Below are 20,281 nucleotides of genomic sequence, written 5' to 3'. Positions count from 1 at the left end.
CAGGTGGCTGGAGAAAACAACCTCATGGGCTAAACTGGGACCCACACAGTGCCAAATGTGGTGGGCAGGCTGAAGGTTCCCTGTCCCTGAGCTAAAGTAAGATGTGCCAACAACACACATTTAGGGCTGGTGTGCCATATAGTAAGAACATATCTGCCTGCTGCAAAGAAAATATGCAGGCATTGTAGCTGTTTATTTCAATATTTTCTTGCTTATAGCAACCCAGTGCCATAGCAACATGCTCCACACAATTCTAGCAACAGCTGTAAAAAAGCAAAATTATCCCCTTCATTTCAAGAGCTAATATTCTCAAGCTGATTTGACTGTAGTTGTGATGTAGTGCTGACCATGCCAACCAATTAATTTTGCAAGATATGGTAATTCAAAAGTTTTGGGTTGGGGTAAGATGGTTCTCCTTGTGAGCATAACAGACCATACTTCTGAAAAAGGGGGAAATGTTTACAGTAATTTCCATACTTGTGAAACACCAAATTACAGCACACATTGAGATTTTGATTAAAAGCGCCAACATTAATGTTCATTCACTATTTTAATGGAACACATCCACAAATGATTGAGTTTAAGAGGTGGAGGTTAACTATTAGGGATCAGGCAAGTTAGAAATCAAGTGAGATACAAATTATGGATTTTAGGTCTTTCTGTCCAGTATTGGAAATATCACTGCTCTGGCAAAGTAGTCACAGTATATTCAATTGCATATAGACCCCAAATTTGGTTGAACAAAACTAGTCCATTTTGACTTTCACCTCTGGAGTGCACAAGCAATTGTTCTCTGGTGTCATTATGGAAATAAAACTGCTATCAAGGATTATTGGTCTCATCACATGTAAACAAAATGTATGACTAAAACAATGCAGAGATATTTGGTAAGAGACTGTTCTATTCAGGAAGGAGCCACAGCTTTGCTAGCAAGTGCTGCTATTTAGTAGGAAACACAGGCATAAAAGAAACCCACTGCTTTTGTACTCTCACACCGGTGACACAGCCCAGTAAAATACATGATGTGACCTGGATTTACTGTGCCATACAGATGTTTGCCTCTTCCTGGTATGCTGCCTCCTCCTAATGTGCTTCTAAGAAGACAAAGACAGGTTAAAGAAAAAAGAAAAAACCAATCCAATCACCTCTCTCTCATATCTCCTTCCTCCTTCCCTCTGCGGCAGTCTTCAATTATTCACCTTGACCTTTATGTTGCTTTATGTAATCTGTAACTCGCTCTGCTACCTAGATCAAAGTTTCTTACATTGCCCACGGTGTGCTACTGAATATCATAGGATGTATTGGCTAACAGGCAAGTTCTACCACACTGCCAGAAGCTTGCTCTAACAACAGGAACAGAAACGTGCTGCTGCCAAAGCCTCCCTGATCTGTGCTGGGGGGCAACAGCTGCAAAGCAACAGCAACAATAAAGGTTTCCAGTAAGATCACACCAGAAGCCAGCACCACTGGCAGCATCGCTTTTCTGTCAGCAGCAGAGGCAGCAGTGCAGATGGGGTACTGCCACTTCAGTTTCTACTGCCCAAGGTGGCTGCTTCATCCCACCACATGGGTGGGACAGCTGGAAAGATTCTCCCAAAACTAGCCATAATGCCACAAAGGGTTTTCTTCTCAGAACACGGAAAAGTGGGTTTCAAACATGATAACCCTACATTCTACCGTAAGTGTGGCGGCCAATCAGGACTGCAATACCTCAAGCACTACCTCTCTCCAAATGAACATACCCATAACCCTGAAATCATCATCTGAGGCCCTTCTTCATTGGTCTCCTCCATCAACATCATCATTGATTACACTGGTCAACAAAAAATTTGTTGTCTGCGTTTTTTCAGTTGATTTAGGACGAATCTGGTGCGCTGAATCCAAAAATCACATTGGTTTTGCTCAATCAGGTCAAGTTTTTGAGCTATGGCCACATGTCTTTTTTTAGGTTTTTGTTCACATGTACGCTTGTGTGGAGCATATTAGAAGAAGTTGGTGGGGGTAAAATGCCATGTCGAATAATTGTTTTGATTGGAAATGATTATTTTTATGACAAGAAGTATTCAGGTCTGATAGTTCTGGGTGATTATGTCGAAAAGAGATCAGTTTGAAGTCATAAAACCTCGAAATCTTCCATAAATTGGTGCAGCAAAGCATAAAGTTGGGGGATCAAACCAAGTTAATGGGGCAGCCGCCCCATGAAGTATCCTGATCTTTAATCAGCATGTCGTCCTGTAGCTCATTGTGATGCAATTCCAGTGTCTATCTTCGGAGAACTTCCTGACATTAGTGACGAAGATGCCTCCAGTGTTGAAGGACATGAAGAAGAAGTGGTTCTTGAAGATGATGCTCCACATCCATTTTCCCAAAAGGAGTTGAATGATCTAGTTCGCAACCTCAGCTTGTCAAAGGACTCTGCCAAACTGTTGGCATCCAGATTGAAGGGAAAAAACCTCCTCTCTGACAGTGCTTGCATCAGCTTCTTCTGCAACAGGCATCAAGAGTACCTCTGTTTTTTCTCGGAAGAGAAGGACTTGGTGTACTGTGCAGATATTGCGCAGCTTCTGCTCAAGCTTGGAGTGCCACAGTACGAACCCAAAGATTGGAGACTGTTCATTGACACCAGCAAGCGATCACTGAAATGTGTTCTGTTACACAACGGCAACCAGTTTGCCTCTATACCCCTGGCTCACTCGAGTACACTGAAGGAGAACCATGAAGCGGTGAAGTATGTGCTGGAGAAAATTGGTTATGATCAGCATAAGTGGTTTATTTGTGTTGACCTGAAGATGGTGAACTTTTTGTTGGGCTTCACCAAGTACCCATGTTTTCTGTGCATGTGGGATAGTAGGGACCATGCTCAGCATTACACGAAGAAGAACTGGCCTGTGTGGGAGGAATTGGTGCCTTGCAAAGAAAGGAACGCCATCAACGACCCTCTGGTGGACAGAGACAGAATACTCTTCCCACCACTGCACATCAAGCTTGGCTTAATCAAGCAGTTCACCAAGGCTCTGGACAAGGATGGTGTCTGCTTCATTTGTGCCAGGCTTTTCCAGGATTGACCATGGAGAAGTTGAAAGCTGGCATCTTTGACGGTCCTCAGATCCATCAGCTCATTAGAGATCCAGAGTTCGGAAACTCAGTGAATGAAGTGGAACTGGAAGTGTGGAAGGCATTTGTTCTGGTAGTGAAGAACTTTCTTGGCAACAATAAGGCCAGAAACTACGCAGAACTTGTCAACAACATGCTGACTGCTTTCAGAAACCTAGGCTGCAACATGAGCGTCAAGATGCACTACCTATTTTCACATATGGACCGGTTTCCTGAGAACCTGGGTTCAATGAGTGACGAGCAGGGGGAGAGATTCCATCAGGACATGAAAGAGATGGAGACCAGGTATCAGGGTCGCTGGGACGCAGTCTTGATGGCTGACTACTGTTGGACTCTGAAGAGAGACCTCCCTGCCGCTGAGCATTCCTGGAGTTCCAAGAAACGGAAGTTCAAGCCCTGAAGTTTGAAAAATGGTGAAGCAACATGCAATTTACATGTACTTATCTTTATCCATGCCCACCATTCAGTTTACAGTAAACCTGACCTGATGGAGAGAAACGGATGCCATTTCCTGATTCAGCAGTGCAAAAATACCCTAAATCAGTTGTAGAAATCTAGACAACATTCAAAAAGTAAAAAATTGTTGCCCAGTGTTATTTATACCCCATCCATCTGGCTGGGCCTTTTCTCCAGTGGGAGCCCATCTGTGGAATGCTCTCCCCAGGGAGGTTTGGCTAGCACCTTCATTATACACCTTTAGGCACCAGACAAAAACATTCCTCTTCAACCAGGCCTTTGACTGATGCCCTTCTAAATGTGTTGTAGGAGGGGGGATTATTGGTTATTTTTGTTCTTATTTTTTATGTACTTTGTGTTTTTATATTGTAATTTTATGTTGCAAACCGCCCTGAGATCTCTAGATGAAGAGCAGAATAGAAATTTAATAAATAATAATAATCATCCTAGTCTCTATTTAGTCCCAAACTTATGGTGTTAAGTTATAGGGTTCAACAGAGACTTGCAGGTATAACAGGGCACAAATGTGGGTCCCTAACTAAAGGAACTCACATCTGTAGCTTGCATTCCATATTTGCAAGTTGTTGCTTTTGCCAATTTCAGTCCCCAGGTGGGCTGATTAGCAGAAGGATTTGCGTCATTTACAAAGGCTCCTCTTAAAAAACAAAACATGGAGTGATCTACACCCCCTACTGCTTTCCAATAAGGAAAAAAGAAGTGATATAAAGCATCTATGGAATGGTCTTTTGAAGTGATCAGAACAAGTAATCCCTTTATACTCTGAAGCAAGTATCCATTGCTTACTTTACTTAGCAAAAAAGATCACAAAGTACAATGCCCACTATCTAAGCTCAGAGATGCATGGTGTTTCAAAGACACTGTGATGGAAGCTTGGGGAAATGGGATAAGTGTTGGTTTAGAAAATAGTAAACATTTGCATTTACTGACAATAGCAATTGTATCCATCTAAATATTGTGCCTGCCTAATGGTGTGCTGTGTCTCATAACAAATCCAGAAACACAGGTTTCCTACAATTGTTTTTTCAAGGGTACACAATGAGGCAAAAGAGAATAAAGCCGGTGGGTGGAGGGTTACTTTCCATAGGGAGCAGAAGTTCTTGAGTCCCTTTCTACCGTTTAACCACTTTTTAAAATATAGCATTCTTGCGCCCAAGTGATGTCACTAAACACACTGAACTCAGACACTTTTCTCACCATGCATTTTTCAAAACAAGAAAACACCTTTTCCTCAAGTGATTCTGCACTGGACATCTAGAAAAACCAGATCCCAATATTGGGATAAATGTAGGCTAAGTCTCTTTCAAAAGACACCCCTCCATTCCATTCTAGACAGGATGAGGACAGGAGAGAAAAATGGACAACACTCTGAAAAGACTGAGTGGTGGCTGCATCTGCAGGTAGATTGCTCAGGCGCGTCCTGACAGACAAACATGTCATGGACCAAAGTTCAAAACCCAATGTGGACAATTCAAGATTCCTCCCTCACCTTCTACCTGATCTTTGGAAAGCAAAAAGCTGTAGTTGAACATCCAGTGTAATTTCCCCTCTAACACGAACAAGGCTAATGAAAAGGTAAACCAGCATCTCAAGATGGCGGTAAGCAGCAATGCATTTTTAAGCTACTGCCTGTTAAAATAAGTTTGTACATTCAATTACAAAGGATAAAATGGCTGGGGGTGGGTGAAATCAAAAGATGTTCCCTTAGGAGAAAATCAAAGAAAGCTGTGTCCATTTCACAATCACAGTCTATATAGCATGTAAAATCAAATTAACTGAACCTTTAAAATGTCCTCAGTACTTTGCTGACACTCTGAAACCTCTTCTGATCAGCTTTCTATACTAGCCACTTAATAAATCTCAGTTCCCAACTTCCAACTCCTACATTTTTCTGTAAGCGTAGGAGCAATTTACAGGCCTGAATGTTTACATTAGTAGGTGTTAGGACACACATTCTTCAGGAACTGTAGCAAGTGATAAATGTTTCAATTGCTGTCTTACTATGAAATTAAAGCAAACAGAGTATTATGAACCCTATATTTGAACACTTGATTTCCCCATCAATTCTGCAAGCTTATAATTAGGTATTTCTCTTCCAGTTGCCAGGCAAACATTCAACCTGTGTTCAGGAAGCCAAAATAGATGTTTTCTTTTTCAATATTTCAAAGACTAATGGGAGGTTTTGTAGATTAAAATAGACTCTGGAGAGAGAATGACAGACTAGACAAACTTCTATGTGTGTTTTATAGGCACATATTACTATGATACATTTTGCAGGAGGAAAATAAATAACAAATTTCTAATGGTGGCTCCACTGTAAACATGTAAGTTGTACATGTAATTCTGATTCCAGAAGTGATAATGAACTCCTCTGAAGTATCACTTGAACCATGCTAAATTGTCTTGGGTTCAGTTAACAAAACAAAACTATACCAAGTTAGATTATTCAACAATATTATTTCATGCAACTCCATAAGCAAGGTCTTTATATTTGCTTTTCTCACGTAACTTCAAATTTCACTAGGAAAGAGAGTAGAGTATGGCACTTCTCAGTTAACTATACCTAATAAGCTTCTACTCCAAGCACAGACAGTACCATTGAATGAAGGAGAGATAGAATTTACAATCAAAGTGGCAACAGGAAGAGACAGACAACACTGTCCTCCAGCAAATCCATTGACATCTTCTAGAAACTGTATTTAGGAATTCTGGCAAAATTTATACCTTGTCTGCTTCTTCTGCATTAAATTGTCTCTTACCTAATCACCAAATACACTGCCAGAAGATTTATGACCATTTTGCTCACCACCACATTCATAAAGCCATTAAAGTCCTGCCTGGACATTTAGAAGAAGCAGCAAATGAGGAAGCAAAAGTGCCAGGTGTGCTCTCAACTCTTTCTAGTCATACTTGAGGGTGCAGTAGGAGGAAGGACATCCCCTGTGAAGATATAACATTCTTTTCTCAAAACTGAAGCTCATCTACCTCCCATCTCCATACATGACTCAGAGTCAAGGAGAAGAGGACAGCATGAACCTTTCATGCTTCCTCCAATTCTACTTTTCTTCAGGAGACACTTTAGTCATCTATATGAGGGCTTTCAGTTGCCCCAGTTCTGTGGAACAACATTCCCCTTGAGATTCAGCAGGTGCCCACTATCTGAACTTTCCAGAACCAAATGAAGACATTTTTGTTCCTGTTGAATGAATAGGTTTCTGCCATTGGTGTCTATTTTGTTTGTTTTTTAAAAAAACTTGTATTTTTTGTGTTGTGTTTTACCTGTTTTATTTGCTTTTACAGTGGAACCTCGGGTTGCGGATGTAATCCATGACGGAGGCATGCCAGTAACCCTCAGTGTTCGCATCCTGAAGCAACGCGTCTGCGCAGGTGCGATTTGGCGCTTCTGCACATGCACGAGCGACAAAACCCAGAAGTGACCCGTTCCGGTACTTCTGGATTTCCCGCGGTCTGCAACCCGAAAACACGTAGCCTGAAGCGTCCATAACATGAGGTATGACTGTATTATATTTTGTACATCGCCTTGAGATATAACTATAGAAGGAGATTAACAACAACTAATGATTCTTGCTTGCTTGAATGGCAATGGATGTATGAGTGTGCATTGAAATAAACATACCTTCCAAGAGGTAAAATTAAATTTGTTTCTTTCTCTACTTTTCCTTCTGGCCTCACCCGCCACTGGCTTAGAAGAGAATGCAGCCCTGGGTCAAAAGTGATTCCCCACCCTTGATCTACAGAAACATCATGAGTTTAGATTAATATGTAATACTTCTTAGCATATATGTAATGCATTCTGAGCGTTCAACAACAGGTCTTCACAAATATCCCTTATCCCAATTATTTCCATATTGCTTATGAAGAAGCATGACAACTTTGACTGGCATAAAGCAGCCAAGTAAGTTCATGGCCAATGTGAAATTTGCTCCAGGAACTTCCCTATCTCATAAAATGTCACTGCGCTAAACAAGCTTAATTAGGCCTACTTCTCACTGAGGTAGTAAAGCCATAGGTTGATTGTTCCTCCATGCATAAAAACATTTCCACAGAAAATAATCTTATCAGGAAGAAAACAAGACCCCCTTCTGACCAACACACTGGTTTCTAGATGAAGATTGTTATTATTTATACAGAAGAGCATTTAGTCATCTGATTCCTTACCAACAGTATCAATGCTACATGTAGCACGCAGCAATCACAGCTAGTAGCATTTTGTAATTTTATCTTCCAACCTTCCACAAATTTGTCTAACATCTTTTTAAAACCATCCAAGATAGTGACCATTACAACATCTTGTGGAAGCAAATTCCAGACGTGCCTCCTTTCATCTAACCTGCATATTCCAGCATCCAAGTTCTAGTATAATGAGAAAGTGAGAACGGCTTCTGTGTCTGTCATCTGACTGGATATAGGTATTGACCAAGAACTATTGCAGATAAATACTTGCGCAAATAAGGAATTCTGCAAGATTAGCTTTCCCAACAGGGAGCGGCCCTTGATGCATAGAGTAAATGAGCGTTCTGTATTGGTGTTGACATATGATACCACACCATAATCATTTCAAGTATGCTGAGCTTTGTACCTTTGAAGACAACCTAAAAGCAAAAAATCACTGGGTTCAAACTCAAGCCATGTGCTGCTTCTGCTGCATGAGACCTATGAAGATTTATTCCACATTCACTACCACTAAGAACCAAGGGGCTAAACCTTTGTCAATAGTCTGGCAAGACACACAAAATATGGTTTAGGCAGATAACTACATCAGGGCTGCACTAGACTACGCAGTCAGGTAACACATCTGTGATACTACCAACAGGACTTCCCCTGCCAATTACAAGGTTGAAATACTTTATTTGGTGTAGGCAATCGTCTAAGTACTTGGATCCAAGTTCTTCTGGGCTTCGCACACCAGCACTATTTTCTTGCATTAGGCCAGGTAGCTCACTGAGAGCCAGTGCAGCACATTCAGTACTGGTGAAACATGGTCCCCATTAGAATGCTCATTTACCAACCCAGCAGCTGTGTTCTGCACTAACTGTAGCTTCCAGAAACCAGCTTCAAGTGTAGCCCCACAAAGAGTACACTGTAGTAGTCCAGATGGAAGGGAACTAGAGAATTACCGACTGAGGCCAATGTAGAAACAACTGCAACTGGTGGACCAGCCTAATCTGCATATAGGCAACTATGACCACAAAGGCCACTTCTACCTCACTAGGATTCACCTCAGTTTTGGCCACCCATCCAGCCCATCTCTGCCACTAGGCATCACCTTTACTGTGTATCCCAATTCAGATGGAATGGAGAGATAGGCCTCCTGTCATCAGAATGGTGATAAAACTAGGCTCCAAATCCCCAGATGACAGCTCCAAATGGTTTCATATGGATACAGAATAGCATAGGAGACAGAATAGACATCTGCAGAATCCCACAGCCCCAAAACCATGGGGTTGGAGCAATAGTCTCTTAATGCTAATTTTTGGTAGCAACCTTGCAAGATAGGAGCAAATCTACTGTAATACAGTGCCTCCAACTCCCATCCTTGATTCTCTCCATGACATCATGGTCAACGGTGTCAAAAAGTGCTGAGAGATCAAGAGGAACCAACAGGGTTGCACAACAGCCTCTCTATGGATAAAGCTCATCCGTCAGGGCAATCAAAGCTGTTTTAGTGCTTAGAGCAGGCTTGAAGCCAGACTGAAATGGGTAAAGGTAACCTATATCCGCCAGGAACACATGCAATTGGTTGGTCACCACCCACTCGAACATCTTGCCCAGGAATGAAATATTGAGAGTGGGTGGCAGTTTTCTAAAAAGCTCTAGATTCAGGGAGGTCCACTTCCCGAGGGGGCTCTCTACCACCCCTTTCAAGGCAGTGAGCACAATCCTCTCAAAAATGTTTGAACCATGTCAGGGACCCACCCAGTCAATCCTCTCCTGCTAGATTTCCCAAACATTGATGAACCGATTGAGCAGACATGTGGTTGGCCTCACTGCTCCAAGTGTCCTGTCCATTTCTTCAGGTCACAACAACTGAAAAACATGTTAGGGAAAATTCAATACATGGAACTGGAGGTGCACCATAGTCAAATCCAGGACAGGACCATTTTTTAAAAAAAGAAAACACAACAGGCTAACTCCAGGAATCATAGCTTTATAACTGGGGAAAGCTCACCAAGTTCTTCAGTTGTTATGATATTCACAGGAATATGCTTCGCTTCATTAGAGGCATGTACTTTGAACTCTGCCTACTCTTTATCATAGTTTCTTCATGATCTCTAGTAGAGATCAAGAAAGAAAAAGTGTTCCTCTGGTAATCAACTCACAGAGAAACTGTCCAAAAACTGTGCAAGTTTTATTATATTAGCAATGAGTTTAATTTTCTTGCATGGTCTGAAAGTGGGAGAACAAGGGCAGGAAGCTTGGCGAGTACCGATGCCCACACTGGTAATTTCATGACCTAGTTTGCTTCTTTTAGCCGCCGGCAATTAACATACTTTGGACAATTATAAACTGCATAAATCAACAGGCTTCCCATATCATTTCAAGAACACTACGGATGCCAGGCTCAAGTTGGTGGACATGCTGTAATTACTTCACAATATACTTATTCTTAAATTGTTAACCTTAGATGAAAAAAAACAAGACAAAACCTTGAATCAGCCCTTGTTAAGTCTTGTGTCGACTTGGAGACAACAGTTCAAGAACAATGAATTTCTGGATCATTTGCAATAGCCTCCCATTTCCAGTTTTAGCATTTTTGCCATTAAATTTCAGCTCTCCCAGAGGGCCAGGCTCCTACGTTAACAATGCTGGGATTCTCTGAATTCTGGGATTCTCTGAATTCTTAAGACTACACACCTGTGCATGGCTCATGTGGTGTGGGGGGTGGCAGTGAAGAGGTAGAGAGAAAATAAAGGTGTTTGGGGGTTGAGAGAAAGAAGGAAATGCCTCTTTGAAAGAAGAAAGAACAGGGCACTGTAGTAGTAGGCGAGAACTTCAAAACTGATGCCACTCTGATTAGGACAGTATGTTTCTAACTAAGTCAGGGATGGGGAACTTGTGGGCTTCCAATCTTGTTCAAGAATATCTCTGGAGTACCACCAACTCCCCACAACTAGTGCTTCAAGCTCTGCCTGGATGTGAATTCTGGGTCATATTAATCAACTCACAAGGCAGAAGCAATTTTCTCCCCCAGAAGCTTACAAATTTTGCAAGAATTTCAGCAAATGCACAGACCCAGGATTCTTGTTTAAAATACAAATATTTGTTGATTCACAGCACATCCAACAACAAGCCAAGAACTGTGGAAAACATGGCAGGACAATTTGCAAGGAGATTAAAATATTCAAAAGGGTCACAAGTGAGCTACTCAATGAATTGAAAGATGTTCATACAGTTGAGTAAATTGCTCCCTGCTGACCACTAGAAGTTAATCCACATTCTGAATCCAAATCCAAAAAGCTACACGGCAATATTTCCAAAGTACAATTTTGAAAGCATTTTGAAATTAAGTCATGTTCATCTGTTTATTTGTATTCAAAGTAAAACGAATACAGTATTCAACTTTACACAGTAAGCTTCCTGTGGTTTCTTCCCTCCATTTGTACCTCTTACCCACTGAATTCCTTTGGTAACTAATAAATCATGTGATGGCACTTTGACCTTGAGGAACCAGGAGTAAATGTTGAAATTAGGACTCTGTCACCGAAAGATCACACACAGAAATGTATTTATTTAGCGGCAGCAGATCAAAGTCTGCTGCCTAAGGACACAGAGCAGAATGGGGTGGAGGGTGTATAGGGAAGAAGTGCTAAAAATGAAGCAGTTTATTCTGTACAGCCAAGACTCTTTACAGACACATAAAATAAAAAGTGTTTCCCCTCCCCCACAGCTCAACATATACCATAGTTCAATGTGGAACCAGCAGCAACATAGCACGTTTCTCGCACAGTGGAAGGAAGAGCAGCAGTGCTCAGGTTCACCTTTTTGTTCCAGTAATAGCTCTAGGTTGGTCTTGACCATAAGAACCACCAAAGAGCACAACACATTTTAGAATTTTAGAAATTCTCCCTTTACAAAGCTATAAGGGCTATCTGCAGCACCATGTGAAGGCTCAAAGTCACTTCTCCAAAGGTTGTTTTATCCGCTTGTAGAAATCTATATACTTTAGAACTCTTGCAAACATGAATCTAGAACCCTGTTCCAGGGAGAGATTGGGAGTAGTGATTTCAAGTGGAAAATACAACTGGTGGGAAAACACCTGCTCTTACCATTCCCATATCCCCAAGTACCCTATTGCTCCTCTGCACAGCCTCCGGATGTTACTTTTCATTTCAAAAACTACTCATAGAGTCACAGAATTGGAAGGGATCCCAAGAGTCATCTAGACCAATCCCTAGTCAATCTAGTCAAAGCTGTGATTTCCCCCTCATGTTGTTTCAAATATAAAAAAAGGTAAAGGTAAGTCCAGTCAAAGGCGACTATGGGGTTGCGGCTTTCATCTTGCTTTTAATGCTGAGGAAGCCGGCATTTGTCCACAAACAGCATTCCAGGTTGTTCTGGCACAACGGAACACCGTGATGGAAACCAGAGTGCACGGAAACGCCCTTTACCTTCCTGCCGCAGTGGTACCTATTTATCTACTTGCACTGGCGTGCTTTCAAACTGCTAGGTTGGCAGGAGCTGGGACAGAGCAACAGAAGCTCACTCCATCATGGGGATTCAAACCGCCGACCTTCCGATCAGCAAGCCCAAGAGGCTTAGTGGTTTAGACCACAGCGCCACTCGCGTCCCCAAATATACAGTCATGTAACACACTGTGCTTTAGAAAAAAAGGTTGACTGCTGCCTCTCATGCATGCAAAATTGGCACTGTGATTAGCCCAGGCACTTGCATACAGGCAGCGACCATTTGAGATGTGTCCGGTATGTGCGTAGCCACGCATTGCGAGGAACACAGAGCCAACAACATCATAAAAAGGATCAGAACAGGGTGTTCACAGGCTTTTTCAACAGGTGTTCCAATTATATATGATTTTACTCAAGCGCGCAATGACCAGGAGTTGCCTGTATTTCAGGCTTGCAGGAACTACTTTGCTGCTGCTGTCTTTACTAGAACCTTAGTAATCGAGAGCCAGGTGCAAAATAATGGCAGGGCTGGAATTACGGAATTCTATGGCTAGCTCAAAATTTTGTTTTCAGTTTCAGAATGGATCACACAGTTATGTCTTACGTACTGCTAGGTTGGCAGGAGCTGGCCAACATAATTTAGAAGGCCACTTTCTTACATTATTGCTAAACAATTGGTAGTCAGAATTCTTGCTGCTGTACTGTAAATCACCTCTGCACATCCCTAAGCTCACCTAGTCTTCTCCTCATGCTATAATTTTTGTCTGGGCAGCAAATTTTCCTCCTGGGGAAGTATGCAACCGTGCAATTTCACCACCTGCAGTGTGAAAGTATTAAGACCAAGGAACCGTTATGAAACCTCATCTGCTGTTTGTGCGAACTAGTTGGCCTAAGAAGCATTCAAAATAGCCTCACTCTACAGCAGTGGCGTAGCGTGGGGGGTGCAGGGGGGGCCGGCCGCACCGGGCGCAACATCTGGGGGTTAGGGTTAGGGATAGGGTTAGGGGGCGCAAATCCAGGGTTAGGGGGCGCAAATTACTTGCCTTGCCCCGGGTGCTGACAACCCACGCTACGCCACTGCTCTACAGCAACTAGAGCAACCTTCCCTGTCCATACAATTTGCAGTCCCATTATTTCACACGGTTGTCATGAGGATAAAATGAAGAGAGGGAGAAGTTTGCACTCCACCTTGAGCCCTTTGGAGAAAAGCTGGGATATAAATGTACTTTATATGCCACACTTGGCTCTGTATGATGAATAGATCAATCAATGGTTATTTTTTGTGGTGGTTCTGGGGACACTCCCATGTTCAGAAATCAGAAATACTACAGAAACCCAACAGCTAGGGGGGAGCAGCAGTGGAAGAGGGTACAGTACTGTAGTTGCTTTCAAGCCCTGCTTGTGGGCTTCCTGGAAGCATCTGGTTGGGCACTGTGAGAAACAGGATGCTAGAGTAGATGAACCTTTGGTCTGATTCAACAGAGTTCCTCTTATGTTTTCAATTGTTTGCATTTGCAATGCTAGGACTGCAATAAAACTTGAGATGTTGAACTGGACGGCTACATTACAATTACCTTATCAGCATTCCTAGTTTCAACTAGTTTTAAGTGGGCACAGTCAAATCTTACTCCTGATAAGATTGTACTTAAGAATGTTTCACATGTTTTAATGATTGGTGAGGAGAGAGAAAAATCAGATGTAACACTTGTTGTTGCAAGTTCAATAATAACCACTCAACAATGAGTTTTGAAGAGGGTTTTTTAAACACACACACACACAGAGAGAGAGAGAGAGAGAGAGAGAGAGAGAGAGAGTGAAGAAAATTGTAGAAAGACAAACATCACACATTTATTTACATTGCAAATGCTCTCATCATCCAAACAGTGGTGTCACAATGGGGGGTGGGGGGGTGCGCTCCTGGTTCAATGTCTGCGGGGGTGACAAGAAGGTGCCCCACCGCGGTGGTGTGAGCAACCATCGCGCCGCTGAAGCTGCATGTGAAGGATCCTCTGTTCGCGGCTGCATCCACGAGCAGAGGATGCCAGCGCCGGCGGCAAACCGTTATGTACAGGGCATGTGCAGCGTCGAATGTATGCACTGTATGTAACGCCGCCGCACATGCACTGTACATAGCGGTTTGCTGCCGATTCCGCTCAAGCGCCGTATGGACGGCAGTGGGATCCCTCCGTCACTGCTGCAGCCACATGTAGAGGATCCTCTGTTCACAGCTGCAGCCATACAGTCCGTATGGCGCTGGAGCGGCGCCAGCAACAAACCGCTATGTACAGCGCATGTGCTGCGTCGCTACATACAGCACATGCATCGTACATAGTGATGGCGCACATGCATGCTATGTAGTCACGCCATGCCCCGGGTGTCACAACACCTTTGTTCACCCCTGCATACCAACGCAGCTAACAGCATGCATTCTGTTTAGAAGCACGGTCTTTCAAATCCTTAGTAGGAACACAGGAAGCTGCCTTATACTGACTCAGACCCTTAGACCATCTAGTTCAGTATTGTCTACACTGCCTTGGAGTGGCACTACAGAATTTCAGGCAAGAAATCTCGCCCAGTCCTTGCTAGAGATGTAGTGGATTGAATCTGAGACGTTCAGCATGCAAAGCAGGAGCTGTACCACTGAGCTACAGCCCTAGGAGGAACAAAATCTAATGTTTCATGCAGATGGAACTCAACTCTGAGCAAACACCCAAACACATGAAAAGACAAAGGCCACACTTATTCCAAAAATATTATTTCTGCTACGATCTGCATAGGATGTTGCTTAATATCTGTACCCTATTCTTTTTCTCACAGAGCAGGCATAGCAACTTACAGAAAGCACATACACTATAATAAAAAGCTATGAAACAAATCAATAATAAATGTAAAGCAGTTCATTAAAAGCAACAAACAGAAAAACTAAAGTATTAAAAGCCACTGAAATAATTAAAAAAAAAATTCAGGTCTGACAAGAAAGGGGGCACCAAGTCCAAGAGATTTCACTGGCACTACAACCAAGACCACTCAACTCTTTGGTTATCAGGCAAGTGAGCACAAGACATTGGCTTAGCTAGTTCACACATCACTTTAAACCATAGTTAAAGCCAGTGCTTTTTTTCTAAAAAAAAAAAAAAAAAAGTTTAGGGGTACTCTCATTTTCCTGCTCATATTGAAATACTGCCCCTCAATGAGGCCAAATTGAGATTCACAAAATGTTTAGGGGTATGCATCCCCCCCCCAGAAAAAAGCACTGCTTAAGCTAAACCATGGTTTTGTTTAGCATTATGTCCAAATCTGGCCTCACATTTTATTTCTCTCCATCAAACCTTGAACTGCAACCAAGATTTGTTCTTGGCCTATTGCTCAAAGTTTGTTTGGAGGAAATAAGACATAACACTAAACTAGGCCCTGACTTAGCTCCCAGCAGCATGGCAGGAACAGAAGTGGAGGCGGAGCAAAGTGCCCTCAATTTCAGCAGCATACATCAGCCTGCTGTGTGTTCAACTTTCCTATGGTTTAAACCCGCGACGTGGAAACAAGGCCAATGGTACAGATAGGAAGACCTTCAGGCAGAAAGATTTTAATACGGGAGCAGATGGTTGTTGATTTAAATACAGTGAGGTTATGCCAACCCATAATAAAGAGCACTCAGGGAAGGAGTTGCGGGGGGTGGCGGCAATGTGCTGTAGCACTGATCCTTAGAATATGCACATTTAAAACTTAAAACACTTTATCTAAAAGCTATACCCTTCTATTCCATACTTCTATTAATAAAAAGAGTGAGAGGAAAGAAGCAAAACTACCCTGGCAACTTTAAAAACTGCTTGCTAAAAAGCCACTTGATAAACAAGAAAAGACAAGGAAACTCTAGGTGCTTGAAATAAGATAAGACTACTGCCCCATGTCTCAACAGTGGCACATGCACATGGATAGGATGGTTGCTAAAAATATGCCTCGGAGGATGGATCTGTTCTGAAACACTTTGGGCATAGAATAAATCACATTTCAAGCACCTGGACTTTTACTTTATTTCATTATTATTTTTTGCCTGCCAATAGTGCTTTTGCAGTTTTGTGGTTGGTTTTTCCGACATTTTATAAAACACCTGAGAATATTACTTTCTGCCCTGCAATTTTAAAGGTTTCTTTACATTATTCAAGTGACCTTTTTGAGAACTGACTTTAAAACCAGTAAATTATGAGGAAACAGTATAGCACCGAGCCATTTCTGATTTGAATTACACCTTCAGCAGATGTTTCGCTCCAGCCTCTATGAAATGGAATAAATTGTGTTTTAAGATCAAATTTTATCCCCACAAGGTTACAGTTGGCTTGCTATGTTTAAAGACTGCTTTCCTATTCTTTAGTAAATGTAAAAATGTAACAGACAGCACTGTTTACAGGAGCACCATCATTAACACCACAGTTCCCCTTTCAAATTCAGCCCAGAAAAATTCTCTCATTAAACCCACGATACAAGAAGAATGTTGACAGGAATTTACAAAGCAGCTGAAAGTACAAACACCCACCCACGTTGGCTTATTAATTAACTGAGGCACTTTGAAATGCACAGTCAAATTTCTGGATGCAAGCATGGTGATCAATAGCAGTACTTCCCTGCTGAAAAGGTAGAATACTGCATTCAGTTTAGCAGCCACAATTCAAGGAGGATGTCAAAACACTGGAAAGAACTGATAGGAGACCTAGAAGAATTGTCTGTCACAGAAGGTGAAAATAGGAAGAATTTTCCCCAATTTAAAAACAGCTCAGTGCTAGAATGAACCATCTAGTGATGTTTTGGAATATTCTTACTAGTTTAAGAAGAAAGCTGGAGACGCTTTTATGAAGCAATCTTTTAGGTACAGAATATCTTGCCTTAGGACAAAGGTCTGGACAACCACTACCAATTAAGATTCTAGTACGGGGTAAGCTCCTGTTGCTCTGTCCCAGCTTCTGCCAACCTAGCAGTTCAAAAGCATACCACTGAAGCAGGAAAGTCAATGGCATTTCCGTGCGCACTGGCACTCGTCAGTCTTCCGTGCTCCAGTAGCAGTTTAGTCTTGCTGGTCCCATGACCCAGAAAGCTGTCTGTGGACAAACGCTGACTGAAACGCAGCCTGAAAAGCGAGATGAGCTCCGCACCCCATAGTCGCCTTTGACTGAGCTTAACCATCCAGGGGTCCTTTACCTTTTAACATGTTTATAAGAGAACAGTCCTGGATTCAAAGTCCCACTCAACTCGCATCATCCCTGTTGAGAATTCCATTCCTCCTGAGCTGCAGATGTGTGGGATTGTTACATGTCACATGTCTGTTTACATTCCAGCACTGGAGTCTTGTGAGAGGAAACTGAGATACGCTGTTTCCGCTCTGCATAGCTTTTGCTTTTGCAGTTCTCTCTCCAAAGAAGAAAGACAGAGAGAGAAGCCATGTTTTCTTTGTTCTGTTACGTTTGATTTATTTTGCAATAAATTAGGCTTAGATGTTACTCCTCAAGACTGAGCTTCTGTTTTGAACTCTGCTAATCGTGTGGTCATGTCCCTGGTTATGGGCCACATCAGCGTGACGGGAGACCAGAGTGATGAATCCCGGGCGATGCTGCGTTGGCGGGGGAGGCACCAGGCCTTGGCGTTATCACCCAGCAATCCCTAGCTAACAGGACCAGTGGTCAGGGACGATAAGAACTGTAGTCCAAAAACAGCTGGAGACCCAAATTTGGGAAGCTTTGCTTTAGCCTATTGAGATGCTGCTGCAAGAGTTTCATGGACATTCACTGGATAGTGTCCACAATAACACTCTCCTAATTACTCCATGCTATGGTCCTAATACTAGAACTGAGTTTTTGAAGAAATGCAGCTTATTGAGATTGTACTAGGAATAGGAAGCAGACCAAGAAAGTAAGAGGAGCTTCAAATATAATGTAAGTCTTTATGACATCTTAAGGCAATGTAATTGGCAGCTATAGGGCTACTGCGGACAGTAACAGTCAGTCTTGTTTAACAATTCTTCCCAAGCATGCAAATAGCAGTTTATGACATTTCAGAAGCAAGGAATCTCAATGTTTACACTTTTAGAAGGATTTTTTTCTGAACAATGAACTTAACACGTTCATAAGTTTTATTGAACAGAAGTGGTCTAAGAGCTAGAGAAACTTATACAAATGTATACAAAGTTCCTCTATTCATATTCAAAAGAAAGTACTGCAGTCATCAGCAGTATCCAGGCAGAAATGGGTAAAATGTTCGGGAAAATCCATACATATGGCAGCCCATGTCGGCAGTAGCTCAAAAAAAAAAGCTCAACAACTCTGCCAAAAAAAGCTCTGTCCAGAATTTCACTCTTTGAAATATGGCAACCCTACTTAAAGTGGGTAGAAAAAGAGGTTCTCTTCAACTTAAAAACAGAATGGAAAGTAAATAAATTAAATTTTGAGTGGGGGCCTATGCACACTGAAGCAAACATAATACAGTACTAACTTTACACACATGTCGATGTCTAAGTGGGCCATTACCACAAACATGTTACAATTGTAGTGGAAAGAAACGTCGGTTTCTGCATACGGCTACCATGAAAACCCCAATAAAATACTAGCATGGGAAAATGTACTGTAAGTATGGCAGAGGTATAATGCCAATCATAAAAAAATGATACAGCCATATTAAGTTCCAACCATCCCAACTAGTGTTATCACACAGTTGCAGAAGTTTCAGCTACTAATAATGCAATGGAAATGGATCAGCCCCATACAAGAAGGAAATATGAAATGAGGACTGCCTTAGGGACTCATTTGGAGACTCTGGGTGGAATTCAACATGGCACTACATTGAACATTCCACTGACAGGGTGGATTCCTTAGATGAATCACATCCATTATATAGAGATTTATAAAACTCAGGTTGTTTCATGTGGGCAGAGGAGCAGGAAGGTGGAGCACATGAGCCTAATGCTATGCATGGCAGTGCTGGCAGGGACTGAAGGGGCTTGTTGCCCAAAACCACATCTGGGGCTTGGGACCAGGACAGTAAAATGCTGGTTTAGTGCTATAAGTAAACCACACCAACATGTCATTTATGCTATATTTTTGAGACAGAAGCCTCAACAGGTTGATTTTAATATACTTAAGGAATGTCATTATTACCTTTTTGCTTCCTCTAGGTGGCATAAGTACTCATAAGCGATATTCTGACGTCGCCTTTCATCCATTTCCTCCGCTGAAAGCCGTGCATCATCCACAATAGCTGCAGATACAAAATCATGTCTAATTACACATAATGAAGAGTAACAATTACAGCTTGGGGGAGGGAATGATTTGTTAAATATGTGCAATTGCTTTTTATAAATTGGACATTATTTGTTTTAGCTTAATGCATACATTTAATTACCGTTTGTTAAACAAATGTATATTTTAACATATATATTTTTTTAAAAGAAATAGTATGAAAAGAAGGAAGAGACGATCCTGAAAATGTGAATACTTTAACAGTTGCTTCAAAACAAGCTTACAAACTTGCAAAGTGTACTTTCAACATTCTACAGATAGTTGATACATACTAAATCATTTCAAGAATGCTCATCCCATTAAAATATATTGTTCATTCACTTTTTAAAGGCAGTAATCTTGAGTAAGAACAACTGTGAGATATTATTTCCCCAACAAAAGTAGAATGATAAACAAAGGCTAACAATTAAGAGGACATTATGAATTTCAGTTACAAAACAGTAGAATATAAAATATTTAAGGGCAATGGTATTTAAGGGCAGCATGAAATGATAGATTTGGAGATTCAAAGCAAGTGTAGTAAAATAATGCAACTTTCAGTCATATTCCAATTTGCTTCTTTTAGGACAAAAATAGAAGGATCTCATCAAAACCTAATGATCATCCACATAACAGGAGTATAAAGCATTGCCATTCCCTGTAGCCTTCTGACTTTCATCTGCATAATGCGGTTCTGCTAATTTTCTGGACCCATCTGAAGCTACTAACTTTGGAAGCATTTTTACCAATGAATTTAGTTTTGGGCCACAGTGCTAAATGGAACCTCCA

The 20,281-nt window shown here is 41.7% G+C and overlaps 1 protein-coding gene across 2 annotated transcripts in view; it reads right to left on the bottom strand.

The window, feature by feature from the left end:
* Positions 1-20,281, bottom strand: part of IQGAP2 (IQ motif containing GTPase activating protein 2) — a 132,820-nt gene that overhangs the window by 88,097 nt on the left and 24,442 nt on the right. For both annotated transcript variants that reach the window (XM_079995285.1, XM_079995286.1), the window contains exon 2: positions 19,373-19,472. In XM_079995285.1, coding sequence (XP_079851411.1) covers positions 19,373-19,472 — 100 coding nt within the window. The remainder of the gene's footprint in view (positions 1-19,372; positions 19,473-20,281) is intronic.

Source organism: Podarcis cretensis (genome assembly GCF_951804945.1).
Source record: "Podarcis cretensis genome assembly, chromosome: 11".
Taxonomy (NCBI): Eukaryota; Metazoa; Chordata; class Lepidosauria; order Squamata; family Lacertidae; genus Podarcis; species Podarcis cretensis.
This window is presented reverse-complemented; position numbering and strand designations above follow the sequence as displayed.